The sequence below is a fragment of the Salmo salar genome, chromosome 26, assembly GCF_965601325.2.
Source record: "Salmo salar chromosome 26, fSalSal1, whole genome shotgun sequence".
Classification (NCBI taxonomy): domain Eukaryota; kingdom Metazoa; phylum Chordata; class Actinopteri; order Salmoniformes; family Salmonidae; genus Salmo; species Salmo salar.
The window spans coordinates 47,142,999-47,161,756 of NC_138316.1; the positions used below are offsets into that span (position 1 = coordinate 47,142,999).

Consider the following 18,758-nt stretch of genomic DNA (forward strand, 5'->3'; position numbering starts at 1 on the left):
TATTTACCCAGTTAGATATAGAGGAGTTATTTACCCAGTCAGATGTAGAGGAGTTATTTACCCAGTCAGATATAGAGGAGTTATTTACCCAGTCAGATATAGAGGAGTTATTTACCCAGTCAGATGTAGAGGAGTTATTTACCCAGTCAGATATAGAGGAGTTATTTACCCAGTCAGATATAGTGTAGTGACGAGGAGTTATTTACCCAGTCAGATATAGAGGAGTTATTTACCCAGTCAGATATAGTGTAGTGACGAGGAGTTATTTACCCAGTCAGATATAGAGGAGTTATTTACCCAGTCAGATATAGAGGAGTTATTTACCCAGTCAGATGTAGAGGAGTTATTTACCCAGTCAGATATAGTGTAGTGGCAAGAGGAGTTATTTACCCAGTCAGATATAGAGGAGTTATTTACCCAGTCAGATATAGAGGAGTTATTTACCCAGTCAGATATAGAGGAGTTATTTACCCAGTCAGATATAGAGGAGTTATTTACCCAGTCTGATATAGAGGAGTTATTTACCCAGTCAGATATAGAGGAGTTATTTACACAGTCAGATATAGAGGAGTTATTTACCCAGTCAGATATAGAGGAGTTATTTACCCAGTCAGATATAGAGGAGTTATTAACCCAGTCAGATATAGAGGAGTTATTAACCCAGTCATATATATAGGAGTTATTTACCCAGTCAGATATAGAGGAGTTATTTACCCAGTCAGATATAGAGGAGTTATTTACCCAGTCAGATGTAGAGGAGTTATTAACCCAGTCAGAAATAGAGGAGTTATTTACCCAGTCAGATATAGAGGAGTTATTTACCCAGTCAGATATAGAGCAGTTATTTACCCAGTCAGATATAGTGTAGTGGTAAGAGGAGTTATTTACCCAGTCAGATATAGAGGAGTTATTTACTCAGTCAGATATAGTGTAGTGACGAGGAGTTATTTACCCAGTCAGATATAGAGGAGTTATTTACCCAGTAAGATATAGAGGAGTTATTTACCCAGTCAGATATAGAGGAGTTATTTACCCAGTCAGATATAGAGGAGTTATTTACCCAGTCAGATGTAGAGGAGTTATTTACCCAGTCAGATATAGAGGAGTTATTTACCCAGTCAGATATAGTGTAGTGACGAGGAGTTATTTACCCAGTCAGATATAGAGGAGTTATTTACCCAGTCAGATATAGTGTAGTGGCAAGAGGAGTTATTTACCCAGTCAGATATAGAGGAGTTATTTACCCAGTCAGATATAGAGGAGTTATTTACCCAGTCAGATGTAGAGGAGTTATTTACCCAGTCAGATATAGTGTAGTGGCAAGAGGAGTTATTTACCCAGTTAGATATAGAGGAGTTATTTACCCAGTCAGATGTAGAGGAGTTATTTACCCAGTCAGATATAGAGGAGTTATTTACCCAGTCAGATATAGAGGAGTTATTTACCCAGTCAGATATAGAGGAGTTATTTACCCAGTCAGATATAGAGGAGTTATTTACCCAGTCAGATGTAGAGGAGTTATTTACCCAGTCAGATATAGAGGAGTTATTTACCCAGTCAGATATAGTGTAGTGACGAGGAGTTATTTACCCAGTCAGATATAGAGGAGTTATTTACCCAGTCAGATATAGTGTAGTGACGAGGAGTTATTTACCCAGTCAGATATAGAGGAGTTATTTACCCAGTCAGATATAGAGGAGTTATTTACCCAGTCAGATGTAGAGGAGTTATTTACCCAGTCAGATATAGTGTAGTGGCAAGAGGAGTTATTTACCCAGTCAGATATAGAGGAGTTATTTACCCAGTCAGATATAGAGGAGTTATTTACCCAGTCAGATATAGAGGAGTTATTTACCCAGTCAGATATAGAGGAGTTATTTACCCAGTCTGATATAGAGGAGTTATTTACCCAGTCAGATATAGAGGAGTTATTTACACAGTCAGATATAGAGGAGTTATTTACCCAGTCAGATATAGAGGAGTTATTTACCCAGTCAGATATAGAGGAGTTATTTACCCAGTCAGATATAGAGGAGGTATTAACCCAGTCAGATATAGAGGAGTTATTTACCCAGTCAGATATAGAGGAGTTTATTTACTCAGTCAGATGTAGAGGAGTTATTTACCCAGTCAGATATAGTGTAGTGGCAAGAGGAGTTATTTACCCAGTCAGATATAGAGGAGTTATTTACCCAGTCAGATATAGAGGAGTTATTTACCCAGTCAGATATAGAGGAGTTATTTACCCAGTCAGATGTAGAGGAGTTATTTACCCAGTCAGATATAGAGGAGTTATTTACCCAGTCAGATATAGTGTAGTGACGAGGAGTTATTTACCCAGTCAGATATAGAGGAGTTATTTACCCAGTCAGATATAGTGTAGTGGCAAGAGGAGTTATTTACCCAGTCAGATATAGAGGAGTTATTTACCCAGTCAGATATAGAGGAGTTATTTACCCAGTCAGATATAGAGGAGTTATTTACCCAGTCAGATATAGAGGAGTTATTTACCCAGTCAGATATAGAGGAGTTATTTACCCAGTCAGATGTAGAGGAGTTATTTACCCAGTCAGATATAGTGTAGTGGCAAGAGGAGTTATTTACCCAGTCAGATATAGAGGAGTTATTTACCCAGTCAGATATAGAGGAGTTATTTACACAGTCAGATGTAGAGGAGTTATTTACACAGTCAGATGTAGAGGAGTTATTTACACAGTCAGATATAGAGGAGTTATTTACCCAGTCAGATATAGAGGAGTTATTTACCCAGTCTGATATAGAGGAGTTATTTACCCAGTCAGATATAGAGGAGTTATTTACCCAGTCAGATATAGAGGAGTTATTTACCCAGTCAGATATAGAGGAGTTATTTACCCAGTCAGATATAGAGGAGTTATTAACCCAGTCAGATGTAGAGGAGTTATTTACCCAGTCAGATGTAGAGGAGTTATTTACCCAGTCAGATATAGTGTAGTGGTAAGAGGAGTTATTTACCCAGTCAGATATAGAGGAGTTATTTACTCAGTCAGATATAGTGTAGTGACGAGGAGTTATTTACCCAGTCAGATATAGTGTAGTGGCAAGAGGAGTTATTTACCCAGTCAGATATAGAGGAGTTATTTACCCAGTCAGATGTAGAGGAGTTATTTACCCAGTCAGATATAGTGTAGTGGCAAGAGGAGTTATTTACCCAGTCAGATATAGAGGAGTTATTTACCCAGTCAGATATAGAGGAGTTATTTACCCAGTCTGATATAGAGGAGTTATTTACCCAGTCAGATATAGAGGAGTTATTTACCCAGTCAGATATAGAGGAGTTATTTACCCAGTCAGATTTAGAGGAGTTTTTAACCCAGTCAGATATAGAGGAGTTATTTACCCAGTCAGATATAGAGGAGTTATTTACCCAGTCAGATGTAGAGGAGTTATTTACCCAGTCAGATATAGTGTAGTGGCAAGAGGAGTTATTTACCCAGTCAGATATAGAGGAGTTATTTACCCAGTCAGATATAGAGGAGTTATTTACCCAGTCAGATGTAGAGGAGTTATTTACCCAGTCAGATATAGTGTAGTGACGAGGAGTTATTTACCCAGTCAGATATAGAGGAGTTATTTACCCAGTCAGATATAGTGTAGTGGCAAGAGGAGTTATTTACCCAGTCAGATATAGAGGAGTTATTTACCCAGTTAGATATAGAGGAGTTATTTACCCAGTCAGATGTAGAGGAGTTATTTACCCAGTCAGATATAGAGGAGTTATTTACCCAGTCAGATATAGAGGAGTTATTTACCCAGTCAGATATAGAGGAGTTATTTACCCAGTCAGATATAGAGGAGTTATTTACCCAGTCAGATGTAGAGGAGTTATTTACCCAGTCAGATATAGAGGAGTTATTTACCCAGTCAGATATAGTGTAGTGACGAGGAGTTATTTACCCAGTCAGATATAGAGGAGTTATTTACCCAGTCAGATATAGTGTAGTGACGAGGAGTTATTTACCCAGTCAGATATAGAGGAGTTATTTACCCAGTCAGATATAGAGGAGTTATTTACCCAGTCAGATGTAGAGGAGGTATTTACCCAGTCAGATATAGTGTAGTGGCAAGAGGAGTTATTTACCCAGTCAGATATAGAGGAGTTATTTACCCAGTCAGATATAGAGGAGTTATTTACCCAGTCAGATATAGAGGAGTTATTTACCCAGTCAGATATAGAGGAGTTATTTACCCAGTCTGATATAGAGGAGTTATTTACCCAGTCAGATATAGAGGAGTTATTTACACAGTCAGATATAGAGGAGTTATTTACCCAGTCAGATATAGAGGAGTTATTTACCCAGTCAGATATAGAGGAGTTATTTACCCAGTCAGATATAGAGGAGGTATTAACCCAGTCAGATATAGAGGAGTTATTTACCCAGTCAGATATAGAGGAGTTTATTTACTCAGTCAGATGTAGAGGAGTTATTTACCCAGTCAGATATAGTGTAGTGGCAAGAGGAGTTATTTACCCAGTCAGATATAGAGGAGTTATTTACCCAGTCAGATATAGAGGAGTTATTTACCCAGTCAGATATAGAGGAGTTATTTACCCAGTCAGATGTAGAGGAGTTATTTACCCAGTCAGATATAGAGGAGTTATTTACCCAGTCAGATATAGTGTAGTGACGAGGAGTTATTTACCCAGTCAGATATAGAGGAGTTATTTACCCAGTCAGATATAGTGTAGTGGCAAGAGGAGTTATTTACCCAGTCAGATATAGAGGAGTTATTTACCCAGTCAGATATAGAGGAGTTATTTACCCAGTCAGATATAGAGGAGTTATTTACCCAGTCAGATATAGAGGAGTTATTTACCCAGTCAGATGTAGAGGAGTTATTTACCCAGTCAGATATAGTGTAGTGGCAAGAGGAGTTATTTACCCAGTCAGATATAGAGGAGTTATTTACCCAGTCAGATATAGAGGAGTTATTTACACAGTCAGATGTAGAGGAGTTATTTACACAGTCAGATGTAGAGGAGTTATTTACACAGTCAGATATAGAGGAGTTATTTACCCAGTCAGATATAGAGGAGTTATTTACCCAGTCTGATATAGAGGAGTTATTTACCCAGTCAGATATAGAGGAGTTATTTACCCAGTCAGATATAGAGGAGTTATTTACCCAGTCAGATATAGAGGAGTTATTTACCCAGTCAGATATAGAGGAGTTATTAACCCAGTCAGATGTAGAGGAGTTATTTACCCAGTCAGATGTAGAGGAGTTATTTACCCAGTCAGATATAGTGTAGTGGTAAGAGGAGTTATTTACCCAGTCAGATATAGAGGAGTTATTTACTCAGTCAGATATAGTGTAGTGACGAGGAGTTATTTACCCAGTCAGATATAGAGGAGTTATTTACCCAGTCAGATATAGTGTAGTGGCAAGAGGAGTTATTTACCCAGTCAGATATAGAGGAGTTATTTACCCAGTCAGATATAGAGGAGTTATTTACCCAGTCAGATATAGAGGAGTTATTTACCCAGTCAGATATAGAGGAGTTATTTACCCAGTCAGATATAGAGGAGTTATTTACCCAGTCAGATGTAGAGGAGTTATTTACCCAGTCAGATATAGAGGAGTTATTTACCCAGTCAGATATGGTGTAGTGACGAGGAGTTATTTACCCAGTCAGATATAGAGGAGTTATTTACCCAGTCAGATATAGTGTAGTGGCAAGAGGAGTTATTTACCCAGTCAGATATAGAGGAGTTATTTACCCAGTCAGATGTAGAGGAGTTATTTACCCAGTCAGATATAGTGTAGTGGCAAGAGGAGTTATTTACCCAGTCAGATATAGAGGAGTTATTTACCCAGTCAGATATAGAGGAGTTATTTACCCAGTCTGATATAGAGGAGTTATTTACCCAGTCAGATATAGAGGAGTTATTTACCCAGTCAGATATAGAGGAGTTATTTACCCAGTCAGATTTAGAGGAGTTTTTAACCCAGTCAGATATAGAGGAGTTATTTACCCAGTCAGATATAGAGGAGTTATTTACCCAGTCAGATGTAGAGGAGTTATTTACCCAGTCAGATATAGTGTAGTGGCAAGAGGAGTTATTTACCCAGTCAGATATAGAGGAGTTATTTACCCAGTCAGATATAGAGGAGTTATTTACCCAGTCAGATGTAGAGGAGTTATTTACCCAGTCAGATATAGTGTAGTGACGAGGAGTTATTTACCCAGTCAGATATAGAGGAGTTATTTACCCAGTCAGATATAGTGTAGTGGCAAGAGGAGTTATTTACCCAGTCAGATATAGAGGAGTTATTTACCCAGTTAGATATAGAGGAGTTATTTACCCAGTCAGATGTAGAGGAGTTATTTACCCAGTCAGATATAGAGGAGTTATTTACCCAGTCAGATATAGAGGAGTTATTTACCCAGTCAGATATAGAGGAGTTATTTACCCAGTCAGATATAGAGGAGTTATTTACCCAGTCAGATGTAGAGGAGTTATTTACCCAGTCAGATATAGAGGAGTTATTTACCCAGTCAGATATAGTGTAGTGACGAGGAGTTATTTACCCAGTCAGATATAGAGGAGTTATTTACCCAGTCAGATATAGTGTAGTGACGAGGAGTTATTTACCCAGTCAGATATAGAGGAGTTATTTACCCAGTCAGATATAGAGGAGTTATTTACCCAGTCAGATGTAGAGGAGTTATTTACCCAGTCAGATATAGTGTAGTGGCAAGAGGAGTTATTTACCCAGTCAGATATAGAGGAGTTATTTACCCAGTCAGATATAGAGGAGTTATTTACCCAGTCAGATATAGAGGAGTTATTTACCCAGTCAGATATAGAGGAGTTATTTACCCAGTCTGATATAGAGGAGTTATTTACCCAGTCAGATATAGAGGAGTTATTTACACAGTCAGATATAGAGGAGTTATTTACCCAGTCAGATATAGAGGAGTTATTTACCCAGTCAGATATAGAGGAGTTATTTACCCAGTCAGATATAGAGGAGGTATTAACCCAGTCAGATATAGAGGAGTTATTTACCCAGTCAGATATAGAGGAGTTTATTTACTCAGTCAGATGTAGAGGAGTTATTTACCCAGTCAGATATAGTGTAGTGGCAAGAGGAGTTATTTACCCAGTCAGATATAGAGGAGTTATTTACCCAGTCAGATATAGAGGAGTTATTTACCCAGTCAGATATAGAGGAGTTATTTACCCAGTCAGATGTAGAGGAGTTATTTACCCAGTCAGATATAGAGGAGTTATTTACCCAGTCAGATATAGTGTAGTGACGAGGAGTTATTTACCCAGTCAGATATAGAGGAGTTATTTACCCAGTCAGATATAGTGTAGTGGCAAGAGGAGTTATTTACCCAGTCAGATATAGAGGAGTTATTTACCCAGTCAGATATAGAGGAGTTATTTACCCAGTCAGATATAGAGGAGTTATTTACCCAGTCAGATATAGAGGAGTTATTTACCCAGTCAGATATAGAGGAGTTATTTACCCAGTCAGACGTAGAGGAGTTATTTACCCAGTCAGATATAGTGTAGTGGCAAGAGGAGTTATTTACCCAGTCAGATATAGAGGAGTTATTTACCCAGTCAGATATAGAGGAGTTATTTACACAGTCAGATGTAGAGGAGTTATTTACACAGTCAGATGTAGAGGAGTTATTTACACAGTCAGATATAGAGGAGTTATTTACCCAGTCAGATATAGAGGAGTTATTTACCCAGTCTGATATAGAGGAGTTATTTACCCAGTCAGATATAGAGGAGTTATTTACCCAGTCAGATATAGAGGAGTTATTTACCCAGTCAGATATAGAGGAGTTATTTACCCAGTCAGATATAGAGGAGTTATTAACCCAGTCAGATGTAGAGGAGTTATTTACCCAGTCAGATGTAGAGGAGTTATTTACCCAGTCAGATATAGTGTAGTGGTAAGAGGAGTTATTTACCCAGTCAGATATAGAGGAGTTATTTACTCAGTCAGATATAGTGTAGTGACGAGGAGTTATTTACCCAGTCAGATATAGAGGAGTTATTTACCCAGTCAGATATAGTGTAGTGGCAAGAGGAGTTATTTACCCAGTCAGATATAGAGGAGTTATTTACCCAGTCAGATATAGAGGAGTTATTTACCCAGTCAGATATAGAGGAGTTATTTACCCAGTCAGATATAGAGGAGTTATTTACCCAGTCAGATGTAGAGGAGTTATTTACCCAGTCAGATATAGAGGAGTTATTTACCCAGTCAGATATAGTGTAGTGACGAGGAGTTATTTACCCAGTCAGATATAGAGGAGTTATTTACCCAGTCAGATATAGTGTAGTGGCAAGAGGAGTTATTTACCCAGTCAGATATAGAGGAGTTATTTACCCAGTCAGATGTAGAGGAGTTATTTACCCAGTCAGATATAGTGTAGTGGCAAGAGGAGTTATTTACCCAGTCAGATATAGAGGAGTTATTTACCCAGTCAGATATAGAGGAGTTATTTACCCAGTCTGATATAGAGGAGTTATTTACCCAGTCAGATATAGAGGAGTTATTTACCCAGTCAGATATAGAGGAGTTATTTACCCAGTCAGATTTAGAGGAGTTTTTAACCCAGTCAGATATAGAGGAGTTATTTACCCAGTCAGATATAGAGGAGTTATTTACCCAGTCAGATATAGTGTTACCATGGCTATGTTCAGTAGGCTATTGGTAATGTTACCAAGGCTACGTTCAGCAGGGTACTGGTAATGTTACCAAGGCTACGTTCAGCAGGGTACTGGTAATGTTACCAAGGCTACGTTCAGCAGAGTACTGGTAATGTTACCAAGGCTACGTTCAGCAGGGTACTGGTAATGTTACCAAGGCTACGTTCAGCAGGGTACTGGTAATGTTACCAAGGCTACGTTCAGCAGGGTACTGGTAATGTTACCAAGGCTACGTTCAGCAGGGTACTGGTAATGTTACCAAGGCTACGTTCAGCAGGGTACTGGTAATGTTACCAAGGCTACATTCAGCAGGGTACTGGTAATGTTACCAAGGCTACGTTCAGCAGGGTACTGGTAATGTTACCAAGGCTACATTCAGCAGGGTACTGGTAATGTTACTAAGGCTACATTCAGCAGGGTACTGGTAATGTTACCAAGGCTACGTTCAGCAGGGTACTGGTAATGTTACCAGGGCCAATTGTAAAACTTTCTCGACATTGTAGATAGAAATTCCGTGAATAGAGCCGTTGTTTTTCCTTATTCACCATGTCAGATCGGCATGTTTGTTCTCCATAGCATATTTCTATCTAAACGTTGCGTCCAACTGAACACGCCCCAGGTTGTTAGCTATAGCTAGTTAATGAGGTAACATGACTGAACAAGGTTTAGACTAAAGAAATGAACTATAGAAAGAAAAAAACGTTTTCTCTCAGGAAAAGGAGACTTGGCTACATTGGCTAAGGATCCTGTATATGAAATGCAGTGGGAGAACTGGGAGGGCTAGACTATAATGTCAGACAGCCTACTTTTCTATAACCTATTCAAGGGAGATAAAAACATAGCTAGACTGTTGTTTTACTATTAAACTCAATGCTGCTACTGTTTTTCATTTCCTAAAGCAGCTCCAGACAAAGGGTAGCTAACTAGAAGGCTGGTGATGACTAGTTATTAGCTAAAGTGAACTAAGAAAGTGGCCTGCGAGATGGGTGTAATCGGAGGCGGAGCCAATCTGCCTGTCTGCCCACATCTCTTTCTCCCCTGCAGCTCACCAGCTGCATTAGGCTGTGTGCTGGGTTTGGTGCATCCTTCCCACTGCTCAACTACAACTGCACTGTGCATCTGTCCTGCTAATATTAATTGTGCTTATTACTAAAAAGCTTTCAATCTTTTCAAAAACTGTTATCCAGTTCACTTAGTCGTCAAATTTTAGTCACAAAGATAATTTAGTCTTGTTTTAGTGAACTGAAATGAAAAAGAAACAAATTCTGGGACTATTTAATCTGTTATAGGCTCATCAATTGCCACTGAAAAATAGGTGTTTGATAAATATTTGACCTCCTAGCTCCTGAACACCTAGCTCCCGACCTCCTAGCTCCCGGCCTCCTAGCTCCCGACCTCCTAGCTCCCGGTCTCCTTGCTCCCGGCCTCCTAGCTCCTGGCCTCCTAGCTCCCGACCTCCTAGCTCCTGGCCTCCTGGTCCTAGCTCCCGGCCTCCTAGCTCCTGGCCTCCTAGCTCCTGGCCTCCTAGCTCCTGGCCTCCTACCTCCCGGCCTCCTAGCTCCCGGCCTCCTAGCTCCTGGCCTCCTACCTCCCGGCCTCCTACCTCCCGGCCTCCTAGCTCCCGGCCTCCTAGCTCCCGGCCTCCTAGCTCCCGGCCTCCTAGCTCCTGGCCTCCTACCTCCCGATCTCCTAGCTCCCGGCCTCCTTGCTCCCGGCCTCCTAGCTCCCGACCTCCTAGCTCCCGACCTCCTAGCTCCCGACCTCCTAGCTCCCGGCCTCCTTGCTCCCGGCCTCCTTGCTCCCGGCCTTCTTGCTCCCGATCTCCTAGCTCCCGACCTCCTAGCTCCCGGCCTCCTAGCTCCCAACTTCCTAGCTCCTGGCCTCCTAGCTCCTGGCCTCCTGTTCTCCTAGCTCATGGCCTCCTGGTCCTAGCTCCTGACCTAGCTCCCGACCTCCTACCTCCCGGCCTCCTACCTCCCGGCCTCCTACCTCCCGGCATCCTAGCTCCCGACCTCCTAGCTCCCGACCTCCTAGCTCCCGGCCTTCTAGCTCTCGGCCTACTAGCTCCCGGCCTCCTAGCTCCTGGCCTCCTAGCTCCCGACCTCCTAGCTCCCGGCCTCCTTGCTCCCGGCCTCCTAGCTCCCGACCTCCTAGCTCCCGACCTCCTAGCTCCCGACCTCCTAGCTCCCGGCCTCCTTGCTCCCGGCCTCCTTGCTCCCGGCCTTCTTGCTCCCGATCTCCTAGCTCCCGACCTCCTAGCTCCCGGCCTCCTAGCTCCCAACTTCCTAGCTCCTGGCCTCCTAGCTCCTGGCCTCCTGTTCTCCTAGCTCATGGCCTCCTGGTCCTAGCTCCTGACCTAGCTCCCGACCTCCTACCTCCCGGCCTCCTACCTCCCGGCATCCTAGCTCCCGACCTCCTAGCTCCCGACCTCCTAGCTCCCGGCCTTCTAGCTCTCGGCCTACTAGCTCCCGGCCTCCTAGCTCCTGGCCTCCTAGCTCCTGGCCTCCTAGCTCCCGACCTCCTAGCTCCCGGCCTCCTAGCTCCTGGCCTCTTGACTTCTATCTCCTGGCCTCCTAGCTCCTGGCCTCTTGACTTCTAGCTCCTGGCCTCCTAGCTCCTGGCCTCTTGACTTCTAGCTCCCGGCCTACTAGCTCCCGGCCTCCTAGCTCCTGGCCTCCTAGCTCCCGACCTCCTAGCTCCTGGGCTCTTGACTTCTAGCTCCTGGCCTCCTATTTCCTGATCTCTTGACTTCTAGCTCCTGGCCTCCTAGCTCCTGGGCTCTTGACTTCTAGCTCCTGGCCTCCTAGCTCCTGGCCTCTCGGCTTCTAGCTCCTGGCCTCCTGGACTTTAAGTGAACAGAGAGACGTCTTTGTACCTTTAACTCAATTTTGCAGTTGTGATGCAAACCGTGAGACTGCTGAACAAACTTCCCATTCTGTACATTGATTGTGTATCCTGCCAACTGGTCCACGAACTGTTAGTATTTTACCTTTAACCCCTAACCTCTCCCCTTACAGGTACTGTTAGTATTTGACCTTTAACCTCTAACCTCTCCCCTTACAGGTACTGTTAGTATTTGACCCCTAACCTCTCCCCTTACAGGTACTGTTAGTATTTGACCTTTTAACCTCTAACCTCTCCCATTACAGGTACTGTTAGTATTTGCCAAAGAGGACAGCCAGAATAATGGGTTCTGCTGGGCGTGTGAGAAGGCCAACTTCAGGTGTAACGTGGCGAGGACGCCAGAGGCGGCGCTGGAGTGTTCCAGGAAAAGCACCACGACCTCGTCATCATCGACCACAGACATTCCAGATACTTCGACGCTGAATCACTATGCCGGTACGTTACCTTGTTATATCAGTAGGTTAGGTATATCCTGGTACATTACCTTGTTATATCAGTAGGTTAGGTATATCCTGGTACATTACCTTGTTATATCAGTAGGTTAGGTATATCCTGGTACATTACCTTGTTATATCAGTAGGTTAGGTATATGCTGGTACATTACCTTGTTATATCAGTAGGTTAGGTATATGGTGGTACATTACCTTGTTATATCAGTAGGTTAGGTATATGCTGGTACATTACCTTGTTATATCAGTAGGTTAGGTATATCCTGGTACATTACCTTGTTATATCAGTAGGTTAGGTATATCCTGGTACATTACCTTGTTATATCAGTAGGTTAGGTATATGCTGGTACATTACCTTGTTATATCAGTAGGTTAGGTATATGGTGGTACATTACCTTGTTATATCAGTAGGTTAGGTATATGCTGGTACATTACCTTTGTTATATCAGTAGGTTAGGTATATCCTGGTACATTACCTTGTTATATCAGATAGGTTAGGTATATCCTGGTACATTACCTTGTTATATCAGTAGGTTAGGTATATGCTGGTACATTACCTTGTTATATCAGTAGGTTAGGTATATGGTGGTACGTTACCTTGTTATATCAGATAGGTTAGGTATATGGTGGTACATTACCTTGTTATATCAGATAGGTTAGGTATATCCTGGTACGTTACCTTGTTATATCAGTAGGTTAGGTATATCCTGGTACATTACCTTGTTATATCAGTAGGTTAGGTATATGCTGGTACGTTACCTTGTTATATCAGTAGGTTAGGTATATGGTGGTACATTACCTTGTTATATCAGTATGTTAGGTATATGCTGGTACATTACCTTGTTAAATCAGTAGGTTAGGTATATGGTGGTACATTACCTTGTTATATCAGTAGGTTAGGTATATAGTGGTACATTACCTTGTTATATCAGTAGGTTAGGTATACGCTGGTACGTTACCTTGTTATATCAGTAGGTTAGGTATATGGTGGTACATTACCTTGTTATATCAGTATGTTAGGTATATGCTGGTACGTTACCTTGTTATATCAGTAGGTTAGGTATATGGTGGTACATTACCTTGTTATATCAGTATGTTAGGTATATGCTGGTACGTTACCTTGTTATATCAGTAGGTTAGGTATATGCTGGTACATTACCTTGTTATATCAGTAGGTTAGGTATATCCTGGTACATTACCTTGTTATATCAGTAGGTTAGGTATATGGTGGTACATTACCTTGTTATATCAGTATGTTAGGTATATGCTGGTACGTTACCTTGTTATATCAGTAGGTTAGGTATATGCTGGTAGGTGATCTTACTATGTTGGTATGTTACTATGCTGGTAGGTGATCTTACTATGCTGGTAGGTGATCTTACTATGTTGGTATCTTACTATGCTGGTATGTTACTGTGCTGGTATGTTACTATGCTGGTATGTTACTATGCTGGTATGTTACTATGCTGGTTGGGTATGTTACTATGTTGGTATGTTACTATGTTGGTATGTTACTATGTTGGTTGGTTACTATGCTGATATGTTACTATGCTGGTATGTTACTATGTTGGTATGTTACTATGCTGGTTGGGTATGTTACTATGCTGGTATGTTACTATGCTGGTATGTTACTATGCTGTTATGTTACTGTGCTGGTATGTTACTATGCTGGTATGTTACTATGCTGGTATGTTACTATGTTGGTATGTTACTGTGCTGGTATGTTACTATGCTGGTATGTTACTATGCTGGTATGTAACTATGCTGGTATGTTACTATGCTGTTATGTTACTATGCTGGTATGTTACTATGCTGGTGTGTTACTATGCTGGTATGTTACTATGCTGGTATGTTACTATGCTAGTATGTTACTGTGCTGGTATGTTACTATGCTGGTATGTTACTGTGCTGGTATGTTACTATGCTGGTATGTTACTATGCTGGTATGTTACTATGCTGGTGTGTTACTATGTTTGTTGGTTACTATGCTGGTATGTAACTATGCTGGTATGTTACTATGTTGGTTGGTTACTATGCTTGTATGTTACTATGCTGGTGTGTTACTATGCTGGTATGTTACTATGCTGCTATGTTACTATGTTGGTTGGTTACTATGCTGGTATGTTACTATGTTGGTTGGTTACTATGCTGGTATGTTACAGTGCTGGTATGTAACTATGCTGGTGTGTTACTATGTTGGTTGGTTACTGTGCTGGTATGTTACTATGCTGGTATGTTACTATGCTGGTGTGTTACTATGTTGGTTGGTTACTGTGTTGGTATGTTACTGTGCTGGTATGTTACTATGCTGGTATGTTACTATGCTGGTGTGTTACTATGTTGGTTGGTTACTGTGTTGCTATGGTACTGTGCTGGTATGTTACTGTGCTGGTATGATACTATGCTGGTATGTTACTATGCTGGTATGTAACTATGCTGGTGTGTTACTATGTTGGTTGGTTACTATGCTGGTATGTTACTGTGCTGGTATGTTACTATGCTGGTATGTTACTATGCTGGTGTGTTACTATGCTGGTTGGTTACTGTGTTGGTATGGTACTGTGCTGGTATGTTACTGTGCTGGTATGATACTATGCTGGTATGTTACTATGCTGGTATGTAACTATGCTGGTGTGTTACTATGTTGGTTGGTTACTATGCTGGTATGTTACTGTGCTGGTATGTTACTATGCTGGTATGTTACTATGCTGGTATGTTACTATGCTGGTGTGTTACTATGCTGGTATGTTACTATGCTGGTATGTTACTATGCTGGTATGTTACTGTGCTGGTATGTTACTGTGCTGGTATGTTACTGTGCTGGTGTGTTACTATGCTGGTATGTTACTGTGCTGGTATGTTACTATGCTGGTATGTTGCTATGCTGGTATGTTACTATGCTGGTTGGGTATGCTACTATGTTGGTATGTTACTATGTTGGTATGTTACTGTGCTGGTATGTTACTGTGCTGGTATGTTACTATGTTGGTATGTTACTATGTTGGTTGGTTACTATGCTGGTATGTTACTATGCTGGTATGTTACTATGCTGGTATGTTACTATGTTGGTATGTTACTATGTTGGTATGTAACTATGTTGGTATGTTACTATGCTGGTTGGGTATGTTACTGTGCTGGTATGTTACTATGCTGGTATGTTACTATGCTGGTATGTTACTATGTTGGTATGTTACGGTGCTGGTATGTTACTATGCTGGTATGTAACTATGCTGGTATGTTACTATGTTGGTTGGTTACTATGCTGGTATGTTACTATGTTGGTTGGTTACTATGCTGGTATGTTACAGTGCTGGTATGTAACTATGCTGGTGTGTTACTATGTTGGTTGGTTACTGTGCTGGTATGTTACTGTGCTGGTATGTTACTGTGCTGGTATGTTACTATGCTGGTATGTAACTATGCTGGTGTGTTACTATGTTGGTTGGTTACTATGCTGGTATGTTACTATGCTGGTATGTAACTATGTTGGTTGGTTACTGTGTTGGTATGTTACTGTGCTGGTATGTTACTGTGCTGGTATGATACTATGCTGGTATGTTACTATGCTGGTATGTAACTATGCTGGTGTGTTACTATGTTGGTTGGTTACTATGCTGGTATGTTACTGTGCTGGTATGTTACTATGCTGGTATGTTACTATGCTGGTATGTTACTATGCTGGTATGTTACTATGCTGGTATGTTACTATGCTGGTATGTTACTGTGCTGGTATGTTACTGTGCTGGTGTGTTACTGTGCTGGTATGTTACTGTGCTGGTATGTTACTATGTTGGTATGTAACTATGTTGGTATGTTACTATGCTGGTTGGGTATGTTACTGTGCTGGTATGTTACTATGCTGGTATGTTACTATGCTGGTATGTTACTATGTTGGTATGTTACGGTGCTGGTATGTTACTATGCTGGTATGTTACTATGCTGGTATGTAACTATGCTGGTATGTTACTATGCTGTTATGTTACTATGCTGGTGTGTTACTATGCTGGTATGTTACTATGCTGGTATGTTACTATGCTGGTGTGTTACTATGCTGGTATGTTACTATGCTGGTATGTTACTATGTTGGTTGGTTACTATGCTGGTATGTTACTATGCTGGTATGTAACTATGCTGGTGTGTTACTATGTTGGTTGGTTACTATGCTGGTATGTTACTGTGCTGGTATGTAACTATGCTGGTGTGTTACTATGTTGGTTGGTTACTGTGCTGGTATGTTACTGTGCTGGTATGTTACTATGCTGGTATGTAACTATGCTGGTATGTTACTTTGCTGGTTGGGTATGTTACTATGCTGGTATGTAACTATGCTGGTGTGTTACTATGTTGGTTGGTTACTATGCTGGTATGTTACTGTGCTGGTATGTTACTATGCTGGTATGTTACTATGCTGGTATGTTACTGTGCTGGTATGTTACTATGCTGGTGTGTTACTATGTTTGTTGGTTACTATGCTGGTATTTTACTATGCTGGTATGTTACTATGCTGGTTGGGTATGTTACTATGCTGGTATGTTACTATGTTGGTATGTAACTATGTTGGTATGTTACTATGCTGGTTGGGTATGTTACTGTGCTGGTATGTTACTATGCTGGTATGTTACTATGCTGGTATGTTACTATGTTGGTATGTTACTGTGCTGCTATGTTACTATGCTGGTATGTTACTATGCTGGTGTGTTACTATGTTTGTTGGTTACTATGCTGGTATGTTACTGTGCTGGTATGTTACTATGTTGGTTGGTTACTATGCTGGTGTGTTACTATGCTGGTATTTTACTATGCTGGTATTTTACTATGCTGGTATGTTACTCTGCTGGTATGTAACTATGTTGGCTGGTTACTAGGCTGGTATGTTACTATGCTGGTATGTTACTATGTTGGTATGTTACTATGTTGGTATGTAACTATGTTGGTATGTTACTATGCTGGTTGTGTATGTTACTGTGCTGGTATGTTACTGTGCTGCTATGTTACTATGCTGGTATGTTACTATGCTGGTGTGTTACTATGTTTGTTGGTTACTATGCTGGCATGTTACTATGCTGGTATGTTACTATGTTGGTTGGTTACTATGCTGGTGTGTTACTATGCTGGTATGTTACTGTGCTAGTATGTTACTATGCTGGTATGTTACTATGCTGTTATGTTACTATGCTGGTGTGTTACTATGTTGGTATCTTACTATGCTGGTATGTTACTATGCTGGTATGTTACTATGCTGGTGTGTTACTATGCTGGTGTGTTACTATGCTGGTGTGTTACTATGCTGGTTGGTTACTATGTTGGTTGGTTACTATGCTGGTATGTTACTATGCTGGTATGTAACTATGCTGGTGTGTTACTATGTTGCTTGGTTACTATGCTGGTATGTTACTGTGCTGGTATGTAACTATGCTGGTGTGTTACTATGTTTGTTGGTTACTGTGCTGGTATGTTACTGTGCTGGTATGTTACTGTGCTGGTATGTTACTATGCTGGTATGTAACTATGCTGGTGTGTTACTATGTAGGTTGGTTACTATGCTGGTATGTTACTATGCTGGTATGTTACTATGCTGGTGTGTTGTTATGTTGGTTGGTTACTGTGCTGGTATGTTACTGTGCTGGTATGTTACTGTGCTGGTATGTTACTATGCTGGTATGTAACTATGCTGGTGTGTTACTATGCTGGTATGTAACTATGCTGGTGTGTTACTATGTTGGTTGGTTACTATGTTGGTATGTAACTATGTTGGTATGTAACTATGTTGGTATGTTACTATGTAGGTTGGTTACTATGCTGGTATGTTAATGTGCTTGTATGTTACTATGCTGGTATGTAACTATGCTGGTATGTTGCTATGCTGGTATGTTACTATGCTGGTGTGTTACTATGCTGGTATGTTACTGTGCTGGTATGTTACTATGCTGGTGTGTTACAATGTTTGTTGGTTACTATGCTGGTATGTTACTATGCTGGTATGTTACTATGCTGGTTGGGTATGTTACTATGTTGGTATGTTACTATGTTGGTATGTTACTATGTTGGTTGGTTACTATGCTGGTATGTTACTATGCTGGTATGTTACTATGTTGGTATGTTACTATGTTGTTATGTAACTATGTTGGTATGTTACTATACTGGTTGGGTATGTTACTGTGCTGGTATGTTACTGTACTGGTATGTTACTATGCTGGTATGTTATTATGTTGGTATGTAACTATGTTGGTATGTTACTATACTGGTTGGGTATGTTACTGTGCTGGTATGTTACTATAATGGTGTGTTACTATGTTTGTTGGTTACTATGCTGGTGTGTTACTATGCTGGTATGTTACTATGCTGGTATGTTACTATGCTGGTATGTTACTGTGATGGTATGTTACTATGCTGGTATGTTACTGTGATAGTATGTTACTATGCTGGTATGTTACTATGTTGGTTGGTTACTATGCTGGTGTGTTCCTATGCTGGTATGTTACTATGCTGGTATGTTACTATGCTGGTATGTTACTATGTTGGTTGGTTACTATGCTGGTATGTTACTATGCTGGTATGTTACTATGCTGGTATGTTACTATGTTGGTTGGTTACTATGCTGGTATGTTACTATGCTGGTGTGTTACTATGCTGGTATGTTACTATGCTGGTATGTTACTATGCTGGTATGTTACTATGCTGG

The 18,758-nt window shown here is 40.8% G+C and overlaps 1 protein-coding gene across 1 annotated transcript in view; it reads left to right on the top strand.

The window, feature by feature from the left end:
• The window catches only part of LOC106591626 (high affinity cAMP-specific and IBMX-insensitive 3',5'-cyclic phosphodiesterase 8A), a 238,392-nt gene that overhangs the window by 136,706 nt on the left and 82,928 nt on the right, over positions 1–18,758 (top strand). Inside the window, 2 exon segments of the mRNA XM_082969783.1 lie at positions 11,873–11,984; positions 11,987–12,062. Coding sequence (XP_082825909.1) covers positions 11,873–11,984; positions 11,987–12,062 — 188 coding nt within the window.